An 18,084-nucleotide genomic window follows, 5' to 3' on the forward strand; every position below is an offset into this window, starting at 1 on the left:
TGGTTATTTTAGATTTTTTTAAACCTGTCTTAAAATGTAAGGGATACTGAACCTTCGTTGGGCTGGTGGGAGTGGACAGAGGAAAATGTCCCTTATTTTTAAATCTAAAACTTGACAGGTATGGAATTGAGTATTTAGAGAATCGTGACACCCCTACATCTCACCACTCATTATTCTTAGCTAAAGGCAAAATGGTTGGAACACACAAAACTCCAAACTCGTGTCAGATCCCTATTCTTTTATTATTTAAAAAAATGTTTTACATGAAATAGTTGTCTTGCAAACATGGACACAGACTCCAACTCCTGATTAAACCCCTTTAATTAACCCATTAATAAGGATCCATATCCAAACAGTTACCGAGCTTTTTTCACACATAGGTCTTTGATTAGCTAACTTTGGCTTCACCCCCCAAAAAAGCCACCAAATGTCCTCTAATGTCCAGAATTCTTCGACTTGTAAGGTTCCCATCGCTATAATGGACGAGTCTTCCCTCAGGCCACACCAACCCACCTTAGTAGTCCTGGTTCTGGTATCCAGCAGAGTCATAATAAGAGGAATCCATATTGGCTGGTATCTCTGTATCCCCAGTATAGCCTGTGTACTCTGAGGCAGCAGCGGGCGCCGCTGACGGGTCCTGGTTTGGGTCAGCGTAGTCCTGGGAGAAGAGGCTGGAGCTTGCTCCGAGTTTGTACCTCTGGAAGCCCAGGAAAGCCAGACCAGCCTAGAGAGTGTCAGTGGTTTAGCAGAGAAAGGGTTCATGGGGTAAACAGTTGTGGACAACAAATGAATAAAGGAATGAGGGGCATGAAGAAGGAAGGGGGGATAAAGTGGTGTGAGAGTGTGTAAGGGACATTATGCATTACATAATGATGAATTCAGTCCGGATTAGGCGATGGAGAAAAGGAGAGAGGGGGGTGTTTGGCAAAGAAAGAAAGAAAGAAAGAAAGAAAGAAAGAAAGAAAGAAAGAAAGAAAGAGAGGAAGAGAAAAGAACAGAAATTAGTTTGGTTAGTTCAAAAAATCAAACATTAGTTAGTTAGTGTAGTTGAGCTTAAGCTGGTATTAAACAAGTAAAAAAAAACCTGATATACAGCTCTGGAAAAAAAATAAGAGACCACTTACAATTAGTTTCTTTGATTTTACCAAATTGAAAACCTCTGGAATATAATCAAGAGGAAGATGAATAATCACAAGCCATCAAACCAAACTGAACTGCTTGAATTGTTGCACCAGGGATAAAGGCATAAAGTTATCCAAAAGCAGTGTGTAAGACTGGTGGAGGAGAACATAATGCCAAGATGCATTAAAACTGTGATTAAAATCCAGGGTTATTCCCCCAAATATTGATTTCTTAACTCTTAATACTTTAAGAATATGAACTTGTTTTCTTTGTATTATTTGAGGTCTGAAAGCTCTGCATCTTTTTTGTTATTTCATCCAACATTTTTATTTGGAATTTGGGAGAAATGCTGTCCTATGTTCATTATACTCAAACATATACCTAGAAATAGCAAAATCTGAAAAACTGATTCAGAATCTGAAGTGGTCTCTTATTTTTTTCTAGAGTGGAATATGGATTTATTGTAAACCAAATAGGTTTGTAACAGATAAAATACAATATTAGAACCTGCACAAAACCATACAATAAAAATGAATCACAAATAACCTTCTATTACGCATTTAAGGAGTTAACATTCTGAGAAACGAGAAAAAGATCTGTTATACAAGTTCCTGCTAAAAACATTGCTGGTCTCAGTAAGTTACAGAATTACAGCACTATGCAAAGGCTTTGGCACCTTCTGTCTGTCCAAGAATATATATATATATATATATTCTGTTTACGCTTGTAAAAACACTTAAATACATTTAAAAATAGAGCTGTAATTTCTTGGCCTCCAAAAGTAGATGGTTCCTATTCCTGACCTCCCCTCAGTGCTCCCAGCCAATCCATCAATATCACCTAATGAAGCACTAATTTGCCCAATTACATCAGTATTAAATATCAATATTAGCACCACTTACGGGTGATAAGTGAAAAACATTTATTATATATTATATGATGTGTTTGAAGCAGAACAAATGTCAAGCATAAAAGATCTGAGTCACTTTATCCAGAACCAATTTGCGATACAGAATGTAATGGAGTTTCTGATAAGCATTTTTATGTTTTATGTTTAATAAAAAAAGCAAAAAACTGGAGGTAATGAGCAGCACATATATAATAATCACAAAATCTGTCAAGCCAGACAAATGCACTACAATACAAAGATTTGGAATGTCTAAAAAATATAAGCAATGCAGACTTAAATTTATCATTTTTTAGATGTTTACTTCAATATTTCAACTAGATATGAACCACCTGTTACAGTTTTGATATAAACTTATAAAACAGCAGTGCAGGTAGTTGTATGTTGTATGAACAGAAGATACTTTGAATAGTAAACAAATATGATTGGAATGATGCCTAAAAATAAGAAATCAGGTCATACAATAATACTGATATCAAATAAAGGAAATATATTTTACAAAACAGCTCAAGTCAAAGCGAATAATTGCAGCAGCCATAGTAATATCGTAATGTGGCAGCGCCCTCTAGAGGTCAGATGTGGATGCAGAAACAGGAAAAAGGTCATGTCCCTACACAGGGTTATGACCTGATGAGATCAGTGTTCAGGACTAAATTAGGCAAAGCACATTCTTGAGAAGCTTGGTCCAGTTTATGAACAAATAAGACACAATTTAGTAATTTCAGTACTTTCTGACTTAAGCTGCTTTCACACTGAACCATGAAAATGAATTGCTGGGCTTGCATATATTGCACAGTGTCAAATACAGCTTGAATGTTTAAACGTTTGCTGTGTTTCAGTGTATCCAATAAGAAAGCAGTGGATGTGTCAGCACAGAGAAATGCTTTTTTTCCAATGTATTTATGAACACAAAGAGCTGTACAACAAGTACAATAATATACAAAACATATATATAGCCTAAATCAAAATGTTCTTTTCTTTCTATTAACTACAGAAATGACCTCTTACCTCCCACTTTTGCACCCAACTAGCAAGCACAGTGCATACTGTTTACAGTGTAAGAGCAGCTTTAGCATCACTTGACCACATCACTTTACATCAGGGTATACGTTTACGTCTTTTTGTCCAGTTATTCTAAATGTGAACACTTGTCAAAGCTGTAAATAAAACTGAATACAATAAATGAAATAAATGAAATAAATCAAATAAAATCATTTCAGAACCACAAGAGTACAAAAGAAATGTATTAGTTCACCAACATAAAGAAAATAAACCATATATTATGTCTCGTTTTTGTAGTAAACAACAGGGAATATAGCAAAAATTTATGTTTTTACACCTTAGACCACATAGGAACAATGGCATTTGTTCATAGCTCTATTAAATATCCACACAATATATCAGGTTAAACTGCACCTGTACAGCCACTTAGCTCGAACCAGATGATAGTTGGGTCAGACTGAGGACAGATCAAATTATTACCACAAACAAACCTGTATTCACACCTGCCCAATCAAATCACAGAACAGACTTTGATTTAACTGAACTACAAAGTGCAGGTTACACAAATAGTCTTTTAAAAAACCGATGTCACTAATCCCTGATTGTGACTCTAAAAATAAAACAACCAAAAGAAAAAAACTATTTGGACACGTTGGTGCACTGTAGCAATATCTGCATGAATTAATATTTCTTCCTATGTAACAGTCTGTATTAACTGTACTTAACTCCTGATGCAATCCACCATTATTGAACAGACCTGATCAGATCCAATATCCAGTTAGTAAGTGTATATGTACTGTGGTCGTCCTTCTTAAATACAACAGTCCGCACAAACACACTAAGAAAGTGTGAAAGTGGATCATGCCACAAACAGAGAGAATAGATGTCACAGATGTAAGCAGATGTAGATATACTGTTGCATGTTAAACAAAAGGGGGAGGAGTTTGAGGGGTGAAGAGTTTGTCGTACTCCTCTTCAAACGATACTCGCTTTAGACGCTCCAGAGCCAGAAAAGTTAGAGCTCCCTAGAGAAAGAGAAAAGGGCCAAAAACAGTACTTATTAATGTCACATTTACAACATCTTTTTTTTTTAATTCCCAACACTGTTTCTGCTTCATCCATCTTATCCAGAGCTGGTGTAATCGTACACTGCAGTGGTTAAAGAGAAAATGTTAAAGAGTTCAAGCTACAGAAAGAAGTATATGTTAGAAAGCATTAATGAGGAAGAAAGAGCAAAGCCAGGTGCACATTCTAATCAAATAAGAAGAGAAGAGGTTAGTACGTTGCTTTAAGATAAAGAGGAATAAAATACAGGTTAGTTAAAATTAAGTTTAAAGAGTCAGATTAAGGCAAAATGATTAAAAACACATTTATTAAGGCTTAAGCTTATTAGTATGGTAAAACTCTTTGATTTCAGAAGAAATATTGAAAACATTAAAAATGTTGAAGCGGATGCAAGGGGTCATATTAAGTTTAAATGTTTTGAACTTTCCAGTGGCATGCATTTGCCGTGGCTTAGTGTAGCCAGTAGGAGAGCAGTGAGTGTGTCTGGTAGTTCCTCCCAGAAAAGAGGAAAGGCAAATTCCTACCATTTCTTCTATTTGCAAATGCACACTGGGTGCAATCAAAAGCACGGTAAGATTATTTAAAACTCTCGGATTTCAGAAGATATACTAAATAAACAGGTTTATCAATACCCTTTTCTATACCTTGTATTAAATCTGAGTTTGCTGTAATGAGTAGACAGAGTCACATAGAAAGAAATGTTTCAAGGCAGCAGGTTGAACCCCGGTTCAGGTGAAGGCTGAGATGGATGGATGGATGGATGAATGAATGGATGGGTGAATGGAATTTAGACATAACATATCACAGAGACAGAAGAAACGAGTTACACAGTAGACAGAGTACAGCAGTGTTAGAAGCATGTTAGAATTACATGTGATCTTGATTTAATTTAAAGACATTGCAAAATATATATACATCTTTAATATTGGATTTGGATTTTGTTTCCACACGTAAATATCCAGACCAGAGTCTACATCAAAACTAAAATTTTTACTACATCCTGTTGTCATCAGTTACGTGAGCTGCTTCTCTCTATACTTTGTATAATTAGTTTGTAGAATTTTCTGTCAGAATAGCACTCCACTTCATGTACACAAGCACCCCCAGTAGAGTGAGTGTAAAAGATTATCCTCAGCTTTTATTTCTACTGTTACAGTTAAAAAATGAATTCCCAGTGTAAAAGTTTGTGTCTATACTGCTGCATGATGCGCCTGCACACCAAGGGAAGTCGGATTTTGGCACAACACTGATCCGAAAATCTGAGACGTATAGGAAAGTGCTTTCATACTGCAGATGAACCGGACCATCCTTAATACCACACTGGAAAAAAGTGATGTACTGAATTTACATTATTCAGTTTTACACATTCAATATCCATATCAGTACAATACATGTAATCAGCACAGTTTACTTACCCTTGTGGTTTTGTATGTATTAACTGTGGTTCTGTAATACAATGCACATACAACTTGTGTGGATTGAATGAACACAGCGTGTTCCTTTAATAAGTACATACCCAGGTGAAGATGGAGAAGAAAGAGAAGGTGATGGCTGCTCTTGCTGCATCTGCACCTTCTTTTAAGGGGTTATCTTCTGGTTTGGCCACCTGCCACTGGTTTGTCAAGAAGCAGAACCCGACAAACCATATGAAAGACCAGAATGCTGTGGGAAAAAAACAGTGAAACTCAGTAAAACTGATCTTTATATGCAAAAAAGACACATCTGCAGTTCTATTTTCAGCCAACAGAGGGCAGCATGCTCTAACTTAATGCAGAATTCATTTAAAAATATACTTTAAGAGAAGAAACACAGAATTAACACTTTTTCAGAGCATTAATGAAAATCATTTCTCGTAAGATTAAAAACATGAATTTATCAGCGCAGGTCTGGGTTTAGCTTACTGACAAACCTTTACAAACCTACTGGCTCTAATCTCAAGAAAAGCCTTAACATGGTTAAATTTAGCAACACGCACAGCAGGATCAGAGGGAGTAAAAAAAAAACTTTGAGAACAACCTGGATCCTCATTCTTAACTACACTGGGTTAACAGTTATAGAACAGTTATAGAAAAACAAAGATGTATTTAATTAATCTCGTTTGTTTGGCCATATTACAACTGTACATGATTACAATTGTATATAATAAAGGGTCACAGTTATAAATTAATAAAAAATATTGATAATTGCAATTATTTCTGAGAGAATGGCTCATTTAAAACTTTAGATATAATAGCAGGCTTAAGCTTGTCCTCTGTGCCATTTTCAAATCAAGGCCCCAACTGCTGTAGGATAGAGGAAATTTCTCAAGACAGGATATTGCTGTAAAAGTAACACTAAGGCAGTGTGAAAGCTGTTGGTAGGTAAATAAAACTTCATTTATATATAGTGCTGGACGACATGGCCAAAATTTATATCACGATATATTCCTTAATTTCGGTCGTGTGATATAATTTCGATATCAATATAAATACTCTGAAGGCCTCAGAAAAACTCCTAAGAAAAAATGGAATGCAATGGAAATCTGTACCTACAACTGTATGAAATTGTAGTTTAAGTCTTTGTAGCCTACTTTCACAAAAACTATATAATACTTTAGAAATAAAAAATGTCAAAATAAGTCAATGCTTACTTTTATTTGCATATAGCAAAATAAAAACATGACTTCAAGCAACATTTTCTTAGTAAGATTTCTTAAAAAAGCAATGACAAAGTCTCAAAATGAGTGAAGTAATAACTTAATCAAGCAGAAAAGTCATTGTTTTTGGACACAAGAATCAGAATAAATTGATTGCTGCTTGATTGTGCTTATTTTGAGTTTAAATTACCTAAAATAAGGTACAAGTTCTAAGTAAGAATGTTTAAGATAATTATCCCTAAAATAAGCAAAATAATCGAACACTTACACACAAGGCTTAGTAAGATAAAAAGTCTTATCAGAGAAGAAAATAAGATTTATAGATTTACATTTAGAAAAATTTCACTTGCTAAGTTTTATTTTTTTGCAGTATACATATCGATATAACACAAAAATGATACCATCGTTATTGAAACATTTCTTATAAATACCGATCTCAAATTATTGTCCAGGCCTATGTATATAAGATGCCAAATACGTTACCTGAGAGGCCGATGTCAGCGAGGACAGCTTTCTTGCGGTCTTTGACTCCGCTGATCTGTGGGAAGTAGACATCGAGGGCCAGGAATGCTGCGCAGCTGAGGAAAGCCAGCGAGCCCATAGCCACACCGTAGTTACAGGCATTCTGGTTGCGGTTGAAGATGCAGTATTCTTCCACCTCGTCTGGCCGGTTCACATAACCTTCATTAGCTATGCAGCCCAAGATCACGATGGAAAAGATCTAAAGGTGAATAGGGAAGAGAAGGAGAGAATGAACAGGGTTAAGGTTAGCTTTAAAAAAAATAACATGAGGGACAGGGAGATTTAAGGCCTCATTGTACACCTTGTGCAAGGCACGCCCGATGCTCATTGCTATCTTACACCCTGCAAACAGTCTATTTGTACATCTTGCATCAGCACTGTTTGAATAACAAAGGGGTGTGGTGGACAAGAAGTGAGGTGTGTTCAGGTAAATTTCTGACGTATTGCTATCTTAGCAACAGAAAACACAGGTGCGCCACTGACTGATTAAAACCTTAAAAAACTGCTAACTGTTTGTTGTTCATTGCTATCTCTGCAACACAGGAGTGTCATGATATCCCAATATGGCATTTTTTACTGTGTAAATTCGCCTCGCTTTGCCAAACATTCACACAAAGCAATCCAGACTGTTCTCATACAGAGTTCCCCAATGGTGGAACAAGATACCTTCTACTATCAGATCAGGAGAATCTCTCACTATCTTTAATAAACTCCTGAAGACAGAGCTCTTCAAAGAGCACTTACTCTCCTAACACCTCTAACTAACTACCTTCTACTACCAGATCAGGAGAATCTCTCACTATCTTTAATAAACTCCTGAAGACAGAGCTCTTCAAAGAGCACTTACTCTCCTAACACCTCTAACTAACTACCTTCTACTACCAGATCAGGAGAATCTCTCACTAACTTTAATAAACTCCTGAAGACAGATCTCTTCAAAGAGCACTTACTCTCCTAACACCTCTTACACACTAAACTAACTACTTCTAACCTCATTTCCTTCTTCCCCTCCTTCACTCCTCTATCCTCTGTCTAAAGATGTTTATACCTATCTATTACTTTTGTACTTCACTATTGTAAGTCGCTTTCGACAAAAGCGTCTGTCAAATGTAATGTAATGGTAAATATGTAGGAGGCACTGTCTAAGCACTGATATACAGAACTCTGACCTCTCTGTCATTGTAAAAATCAATAGATTTTAACTTTAATCCCGTTTCAGATTGTTCCCTCTGCTCGACATTCCTAAGATTTTACACTATAACCCATAACTAGGTCAGGAGAGCGCAAAGCATTCACTGTGAGTCACAGCCCTGCACAATCTGGTGTTTCCCTCGAGATGAGCGAGTCCCACCTGAACAGCTGTAACAGTCTTTGAGGAGAAAGGCAGTCACAACTTTGAACCAGCAGTGGAAACTTAACGCAGGCAGTCTAAGTACAGCCGTCTGGCTTCTCCTTAATTAGCTGCCCAGATCACAAGGCCTCTGTATCCCATGAGCACATGAAAGCAGGCATTGTAACAGGCAGCACGTGGGGTCCTGATCTTGTGATCGTCAGCACCGGAGCCTTTTTGTGCCCCATATTTCGGGCTATGGGTGTATGCGTGTTATGCAAGAGACTCTGTACATGAGAAATATTTCGGAATTCGATTATGGTGCATTTTTCTCCAAAAGTGAAGTAAGTAGATCTTTCAAAAGCAGTAAAAATATGTAAATCACAGGGCTGAACGATAATGAAAAAAAAATCACAATATTTTCTTGTTCTGACAAATATAATGCAATAATAAAAATACATTAATTTTTAGCAGATTTCTGCTGAAGTTAATGATCCAACATGTGGCATAGGGGGGCCCTGATGTGGGAGTTATAGGCAGTTGTTAATATCCACTATTAGATACCTCAGTATAACTATAGAAACAAATTTAACATTTATTTGCCTTACATTTTAAATTTTAGACAATTTTATTGCAAACAATAAAAAATGTGTCTCTTAAAAAAAAAAATTTTTTTTTTTTTTTTGGTTTTACATTAATTTAGTGAACTAGTTCTTATAAATGCTGGTCAAGGCTTTGAAGTCAAAGTTAAAACAATGTATCTATTGAAACTTATACGAATAAATAAAAATGATCTCAAATCAATTTTTTTTTTGTAGCACAGCCAGTTATATAGTCTGCCAACTGTAGTAGCGTGGTCAGCACCGCTTGGTTCTCTTCCAGCATGCTATAAATACGTCAGCAAGGATCGTATGATTGAAAATAAGCTGATTCTATGCATCGGCCCATTGCAGATAATTAAAAAAAAACAAAAAAACATATAATTGGTCGATACTGATATCATAGCGCATCCCTAATTTGTCAGGTATATTCTGCTTATGGTAGATAACTCATTGGGCAGATTTTCCATTTGTATTAAGTAGCAAGTTGTGGTATTATGTATGAATTAATTACATTGCATTACATTATATAGGGCCTTAAAGAGGTCAAAGGGAAATAACGGGATAGAGGAGTAGAGGAGGGGAAGAAGGAAAAGAGGTTAGAATTATTAGCTTTACATCACAGTTTACATACATGTTTCATGGGCATGAATATCATGAAAGTAGTAAGTTAACTGTTCTTTTTTCTGGGACATAAATACACAAAAATATACATACAATACACTGAATATTTGATTCAATTTCCAATTGCAGGCTTTCACTTTCACTATTCGTCCAGGTTAAATTGACAGAATTTGATTAAAGCAGTTGGTTTCCTGGTAAGGCCTGCCTATTAAGCACTCTTCACTTATTTCTGACAGGGATAGGATCAGAAATAAAAGAATAAAAGCATCTTATCATTATTATTCATTCCTCAATTGAGTTGTGTTAATGTGTGTTGAAGTCTTTGTCCTCTTGAAACACCTAACTGTCCAATTATCCAGGTTTTATCTATATGTTTTTTTCTGAGGTTATGCTAAAGAAGTCATTATTCCATACACTCTGTGCAATTCACCAGTTTCACTGGAGGCAAAACAGCTCAAGAGCATGATGCTACCACCACCATTCTTAACAGCTGCCATAGTGTTCTAGGGGTTGAATGCCTTATTGTGGTCACACAACTGAATCTTTGTCTCATTTGACCATAAACATTTCCTCCAGAGGGTTTTTTCTTTGTCCATGTGGTCAGCTGCAAACTTAAGATAAGATTAAAGCAGTTGACTTTGAAAAGGGGCGTCTTTATTGGACAGCAATCTAATAGTCAATAGTGATGTGAAAGGTGTGAAACACACCTCCACCATCATGTGAGGATAATAAAGAATGCAAAGAAACAGACAAAGTAAAAAGTACTTCTATATGCTCAGTGAAGCTTCAAAAACTGTTACGCTTGATCTGTGTATATATATGCAAACTATATGCAATATGTATTTTAGCATTACATCGATCAAACTGTTCTTCTGCACATCATTCACACACATTATTCTTACAGTCAGTGTGGTGATCTACTGGGTTCATGTGAATTGTATTATGTGATTTTCTTTCTGGTGACTCATTTAATCAGGGCAGAGGTAACCGTGGCACTCCCACTAATAAATCAATCAGACCTCTCTCATAGGACTCAATGAAATGGACCATTGCTGCTAGACAGATTAAAGAGGAGTGTGTGTGTTTAGGTGTGCAACAACACAAAATAATCTGCAGGTTACCAGTGCAACGAAACACTGCAAAATGACAAGGCTAATAATAAACATATACCTGTAACTATACTTATAATCCAAAGAGTTTTGTTCTATCCTGAGCATAACATTACAACACATATATTAATTTAAATCTGGCTGTGTTACTTTCTCTTCTTTCTCTTCTGTCTCTATAAGGCATGCCTGACTGCTTCATCCACCCCCTCCCCCACAATCCTTCCTTTTAATCTCCCTGACCTTATGCTTACAGCACAGAGAGAAAAAGAGAAAGAGAGAGAGAGAGAGAGAGAGAGAGAGAGAGAGAGAGATAGAAAAAAAAAAGAGAGAGAAAGAGAGAGAGGTGAGTCATGGGACTGGGGGGCGAAGACCACCTCTTTTTTCTTTGCCTGCTTCTACAGTCATTGAAACATCTACTTTAATACAGGAGATTCAGTGTAGTGTAAGGCCTTTACAAACAATTCATCAGTCATTTGGGAAGTGTCAAATCTAACCTATACTGATTTACATTGACTTGCTGAACCACAGATAAAACACATAATAATTGTAGAGCCACTTTAAGAGTAGCTTTAAAAATATGTATAGCGTAATTAAAACAACTGAAAATGAATCTGGCAAACTGCAACAACACAACTGGAATACAACCTCAGAGAACAACATACTACTTCAACCTATTACAATTTAGATCAATTTTGTAAAGTGAGGACAAGACCTTTTAATCTTTCCAAATGGCAAAGTGATGAGCCAGCACATTCATCTTTCAGGATTAAACATAACTGATGAACGCAGTGAATGCAACTATCAGAATTTAGCAGAAAATCAAATCCTTTGCTATCCTATCCTATATTTATGTTTTGTAAATAATACTTTAGTGTTTCTCAAGTTACTGTCCTGTGAGTTCTGGGTAATCAATGAAGATGTCTGCATTTTTTCCCTCGAGATCACATCATTTATCAGATTTATCAGATGACAAAAACCATCATGGTTGAAAGAGAAAGGCTAAAGTAAAGCAAGGATAAAATATATGCATCTTAGATTTTTGACACATTTTAAGCTGGTGTTTCTTTATATTATGTTATAATTTCCTGATACATAAACATATCATAATAAAATACAAATTTACTTCCGTCAAATGCTCAAAGCCATGCTTTAAAATCTGGTAAAAAGTTTTCCCTGGACAGCAAGACAGTTACTCCAACAACATACATTTTGTATGACCACTGTTTGTGCCCATGTGCTCTTACTATCTTATTCTGTATAATTACCATGACTTTTTTCAATTTCCGTGTTTCAATAAGGGAACAGGGTTTTGATAGTATTGTGGAAATAGTATACATTTTGTGTAGAATAACTATCCAGTAAAAAAACTATTAAAGCACAAGTCAATATAGTGATTATTTGAGTAATCACTGCATGTTAAGGATCCAAATGTGGATATTATAGAAAACAACTATTATGATATATAAGGCAGTGAAATGTAATATTTTTCCAAAAGATTAATATCAGTATATAAACAGAAATTGCACTCTAGCACTTGATGTATTTGTTAACCAATTTATTTACTTAGAAAGTCAACAAAACATATCATTGAACTAGAAATGTTCAAACTTGTACTGCATATGACTGTACGTCTTTTTTTTTTTTTCTACTTGATGTGATTTCATCATCTCAGTTCATCACAGAGTTTCTCCTTAAGCCTGTTACTACCCAAGCTTTCATGCAGTGATGTAGGATGGTTGTCATGCCAACATATCAGCTCTTTTCCAGCCTATCAGAATCATAAAAAGATGGACACGCCTCTCTTTATCTCACAGATGATGTCCAGCATCTACCCCTACACACATACATCTATGCAGATGCATCAACTTTTGGTACCCACTGCAAAAAAAAACTCTTTTTTATTTAAAAACAATTTTGTTCCTTTCCATCTGTAATACGTCGTGTTATCAGAGAATCCCTGGACAGACTGATTTAATGAATTGGTGATTCATCTCCTCACTTGGTAATTCCTGCCTGCACATTGACCCAGTAAATGCTGTAAACAGTCACTAAATCTCATTTCTACGTTTTAATCAATTGTTCACATTTAAAAAAATCGGACTGGGCATTTACTTTAATAACCCCCAAAAGGATGAAACTATAAGGACACATTTATTCATTGTTTCTTAAGAAATCAAAGAAGAGCCATCCTGCTTTTGTTGGAGTAACTATCTTATCTGTCTAGGGAAGATATTTTATTAGATTTTGGGACATTGCTGTGAAGATGTGATTATATTTAGAGACAATAGCATTAGTAAGGTCAGAATGTTGGATGATCACCACCCATCCTCCTCCTCAACTCCTCATCCCAAAAGTATCAAGAAACTAGTAATGGGTTCCATGACTTTTGTCATGTCCAATGGAGGCTAAAGAATGCTGCACTGAGGGACAAGCATGTGGGTGGTAATGCCTCCTATAACATATTCACGATACACATGTGACACTGTGGAAAGTCCACCTTGCACCTAAGATCAGGCCTTACTCGAGCTTTAAGCATGCGCACTAGGGGTGTGCTATATTGTATCGCACACAAAATTTTTAATATTTAATATATTTAATATCAAATTATATTTTAATATCAAATTATATTATACCCTAAAATATCGTGTCATATCACCCATCCCATTTCCCATTATATATCTACTATATATATATATCTGTCCAGTATCATTTATTTTACTTTAATCCTGGATATATGGAGATATTTGAAGTGCATTATTATTAGTATCATGACATTCTGGATCATTGACTTGACTTGTATTTTTTAATATCTCACTTAGGGGTGTGCAGTATAATATTGTATGTAATAATACAATATTTGTTTTTATTTTCTTGCAGTGTATAGTGTATTTTTGAAATATTTTTAACAGTGTTTAGTCATATCGCCAAGAGTATCGTTATCGCGAAAATACCATGAAATATAGTGATAGTATTTTAGGGCCATATCGCCCACCCCAATGCTGACTATGGCTCAGCCTCACTCACAAGAAAACACCTCACAACTTATACTGGTGTGGGTGTTCCCAAGGCATCTTCTGAAGTAAAACTTCATGATGACTTTTCATACTGCTATGCTTTGACTTTTGGTGTAGCAGTATATGATATAGCTGCAGTACCTGGAATAAAAGTATAAATCAGCCCTTTTAGACTAAGAATGCATGCCTGTTTATGTCTTTATTCCCATTTATATGTTTTCAGAACATACCATGGCATCAGAACCATGGACATATGGCAATCCAGACTCTACCATTACATAATATTTAATAAGTAACCTTGCATAACAAATGCATGCAAGATCAAAGTGTTCAGATTATTTCCATCTGCATACAAATACCTTTCACACAATGAAATCAAAGAGGAAATGAAAGAATGATGGGACATACAGTAGACTCTAGTCACAGACCAGTAACCTCTAAACCCACCTGCCTTCCCTTCCCCCACCCTTCTTTCTCTCTCTCTCTCACACAAGGCACTTCAACCCCCATCAGTAATCTCTCTCTCCAAACCTCTCACCATGTGTTCAAATACCAGATGAAACATTCAGCAGATTGTTCCCTCCTCTCTCACTGTAACACAAACACACAAGTTGAAGCGTGAAGCCACTGTGAAGAGTTTCAATTGCCTTTGTGTTAAATAAACACAAGCCCACTTGTTAAAGTATGTCTAAGGGAAATACTATCAGAAAAAAATTAAAACAAAATTATATCCAATAATGACACCATTTTTAATTGCTCTAATCAAAAAATACTGGGATGTCCCCACAATGACTAAACATTCATGTTTCAATTTTCACGTTTTTTTTTATCAAACTAAGGGCATCTGGTGCTACACAAACACACACACACACACACACAGCAGAAGGTGCAAGACATGAGCCAAAGTTTTTGGTTTTACATGAACAGCAGATGACTACATAAGGCACTCTGCCATGTTTTGGACAGGAGGCTGACAGCATGCAGTCAGTTTTAGAGTGGGAACACTAGGGTTCGCTGCTTCATTTTTATACTTGTAAATAAACAATTAACAAACATAACATATTTGACCAATTGAGAATGCCCATATCTGTAAAAGTTGTGAATAAGGTTAAATACTGGCAAGGTGATATGGTCTCACCTGTTCTAAATAAAGCTTACTCAGGATAAACCTTTAATTACTGAATGCAGTTTTAAATCAATTAACTCTAAAGTATTAACCATTGTGGTAGAGTTTTTAACACTGTAGTGATGTTAACAGGGACAATGTTTAAATTAAGTTCATTTATCATTGTCAATTTTGATGTGTATTCAGAATTGATTTACATACAGTACCAGTCAAAGGTTAGGACACACTGTAAATTAATACTGGATACATCCAAACTATAAAGATAGTAAACTTGGAAAGTGTTAACCAAATTCATTTTTTTTTATTTAGGTGGGGTCTTCTCTGGGGTGCTTTCTGTTTTTTGAGGCTGGAAACTTATCCTGTGCAACAGAGGTAACTCTTGTGCTTCCTTTCCTGATGAGAGCCAGTTTCATCATAAAGTTTTTGGTCATCTTTGTGACTACCTCGTAAACCCTCTATGGCATGGTGGTGCCCTTTTTTATTATTACACTGTCCTTTACATTTTTCTATATGTAAAAAAGTATATTTGAAGATAAATTTTAAAGCCAGTTGTGCCTGTTTGTTTTCATTAACCTACCTCCTAGAACAGGGATTTTTAAGTTGTTGCCTCAGGGAAACATTATGCTGTTAGATCACAAGAAAATCATGCTAAATCTTGAAGGTTCTTGAAGGTTTTGAGTATTATATAAACAGAGCCCACAAGCTCATAAAATATTTATTTAACAAATATAGCATAAATATCATCCTCTAGAGGATTAACACATGTTTGTGTGTTCATTTAATATTGGCAAATTTACTCTGTAGTAAAATCTCAGGACTTGTATCACTGGTGTGTATTTTATAGCGACTAAGATCATGTATGTCATCAGGGAGAGTGTTTTAAAATTAACATTTAGAGTTAGTTAAACACTGCCAATTTTGCTTTGTAGTCAGAATGGATTTATGGATCACTATATCTATCCTTACCAGTAATAATTAACAGCTGATAACTGAAATTAGTTTTTAATCATAAAAAAAGATAACATAGCTTAGCTAACCTAACGTTAGCTGGCTAACGCTAACGTTAACTAGTACGTTTACATTAACTTACAAAGATCCTAAATTTGACTTTTCACTACTAAAATGTTCATTTTTAACACTTTAACACTTATGATGCTCATTTAATACTGGCAAATATTCCTCCTCTGAGTAAAAAAGTTAGGACCTGTACTATTGGTGTGAATTTTATAGGGAGTGGGATCATATGTTATCAGGCACAGTTTTTTAAAATCAACATTTAGAGTTAATTTAACACCTGTCAATTTTGCTTTGTAGTCAGAATGGATTTATAGATCTGTAGCTAGAGCTATCCTTACCTGTAATAATTAACAGCTGATAGCTTAAAAAAAATAGATAACATAGCTTAGCTAACCTAGCTGGCTAACGCTAAAGCTGACTAGTTAGGTTACATTAGCGTTAACTTACAAAGGTCCTAAATTTTTATCTTTTTCACTTTAACACTTTTAATGCTCATTTAACACTGGCAAATTTACCCCCTTTTAGTAATAAAAAAGTTAGGACCTTTGTTAAAGGTGTGTAACTTATTTAGACTAGCTAATAAAGTTAGCTAACTGCTGTAGTTTTGAGTGATTAAACTGGACGGGCTGAGGTAACTAAATTAGCTAGTTAGTTAGCCGCTGTTACGCTAACCTAACCTAGCTAGTTAAATATAACTCTGTTAGTTAGTTTGCTAACCTAGTTAGTTAGCTAACTAAATAATAAGAAATAAAGAATAAAGTATAAATAATGAATAAAGTAACTGTTAGTGGCTCAGCTGTGCAGAATTAACGGTTAGCGGCGGTTATCTTAAGGTCATCCAGCCATAGCTAGCTAGTTATCTAACCTAGCAGACTAAAGTTACCGTTAACTCACTCACCCAGCACACGAGGCGCAGGATGGTCTGCGGCTGCTGGAAGAAGGCCAGCGGGTCGAAGGCTCCTCCAGCCTTGCCCGCTCCGTACGCCTGATCCATCCTCGGCGCGCTGCTCCGTCACCTCCCAGTCTCTGAGCGCGTCTGTGCGGTTTAACGGTTTTGCGGGCTGGACGGTTTGACCTTGGAAATTAAAAGCAACCGTTGTCTTCTGGGGTAAACAGTCTTCTCTCTTTCTCTCTCTCTCCTTCCCTTCTTCCTTTTTTTCCTCCGCTCTATCTCTCTCTCTTTCTCTTCCACAGTAGTTTATTCTCAGAGCCGGTGTCGGGGCTCACCCTCTCTTCTCTCTCTTTCTCTCTCTCTCTTATTCCGTCCGAAGGGTGGAGAGAGCGCGCGCGGAGTAAACACGCGCACACACACACACGCGCGCGCGCGCGCTCACGCGTTCAGTACTGTCAAGCTATCCACCCGCGCGCGCCCTCGCGGCTAGAGCGAGAGAGAGAGAGGTGCGCGTGTTATTAACGGTCACGTGGGCAGAAATATTACACACAGTTGAGAGAGCGAGCAATGACAGAAAGAGTGGGCTTAAACGGGTTATTTACTCAGAACCCTGAATAAAAATAGTAAAATATACGTGTATAAATATACAAAGTGATGCTAAGAAGTGCATATAAAAGCACGGGTCGGTTATTTCTCTTAAATGCAAGAAAACCTTTAAACTTTTTTATTCACTGAGCATCAGTCAGTCAGACAGCTCAATCCGATTATGTTCATTAGTTTAAAGAGTTCAGCCACGCGCCATCTAGCGGATGATTTACAATCATAGTGTTCAGAGACCAAAAACTGTACCCTATATAAATCTTTTTATATTTTTTACAGTCTATGGTAGATTAGTACTCAGAACTGTCATGGCAGTTAATGAGAGTTTATTATTCAGAAATGTGGTAATAGTTTTATAAAATAGTTACACTGTGAAAAAAAAATGTTTTTTAAAAGTTGGCTAAAGGCACTGCCCCTGCATACAAGACCATTCAAAAGCCTGGAATCACACTTCATATTTCTTTCATATGCCATGCAATGGAATGCAATTAAATCTTTAGAGCAATGCTAGTAAAAAAAT

The 18,084-nt window shown here is 36.1% G+C and overlaps 1 protein-coding gene across 2 annotated transcripts; it reads right to left on the reverse strand.

The window, feature by feature from the left end:
* Positions 1–223: 223 nt before the first annotated feature.
* Positions 224–17,448, reverse strand: syngr1a (synaptogyrin 1a). Of its 2 annotated transcripts, none has more exons than XM_022664985.2 (4): positions 16,971–17,448; positions 7,215–7,452; positions 5,613–5,758; positions 224–724 (listed from the first exon to the last, which is right to left on the reverse strand). In XM_022664985.2, exons 1-4 carry the CDS (start codon positions 17,064–17,066, stop codon positions 515–517), a joined length of 690 nt encoding a protein of 229 aa, XP_022520706.1. In that variant the 5' UTR covers positions 17,067–17,448; the 3' UTR covers positions 224–514. The 2 variants fall into 2 exon arrangements, with proteins under 2 accessions (XP_022520706.1, XP_022520708.1); XM_022664987.2 differs by lacking the exon at positions 224–724 and adding an exon at positions 2,174–4,056 and having other exon boundaries at positions 16,971–17,441.
* Positions 17,449–18,084: the final 636 nt, after the last annotated feature.

This window comes from Astyanax mexicanus, chromosome 19 (genome assembly GCF_023375975.1).
Source record: "Astyanax mexicanus isolate ESR-SI-001 chromosome 19, AstMex3_surface, whole genome shotgun sequence".
Taxonomy (NCBI): Eukaryota; Metazoa; Chordata; class Actinopteri; order Characiformes; family Acestrorhamphidae; genus Astyanax; species Astyanax mexicanus.

Excerpts from the sequence above, each read along its gene's own strand:
- syngr1a (XM_022664985.2), bottom strand. The coding sequence starts at position 17,066 with ATGGATCAGGCGTACGGAGCGGGCAAGGCTGGAGGAGCCTTCGACCCG. Across the intron at positions 7,453-16,970 it reads TCCTGCGCCTCGTGTGCTGG|ATCTTTTCCATCGTGATCTT; the intron begins GTGAGTGAGTTA and ends ATTCACCTTTAG. Across the intron at positions 5,759-7,214 it reads CGCTGACATCGGCCTCTCAG|CATTCTGGTCTTTCATATGG; the intron begins GTAACGTATTTG and ends TTTTTCCCACAG.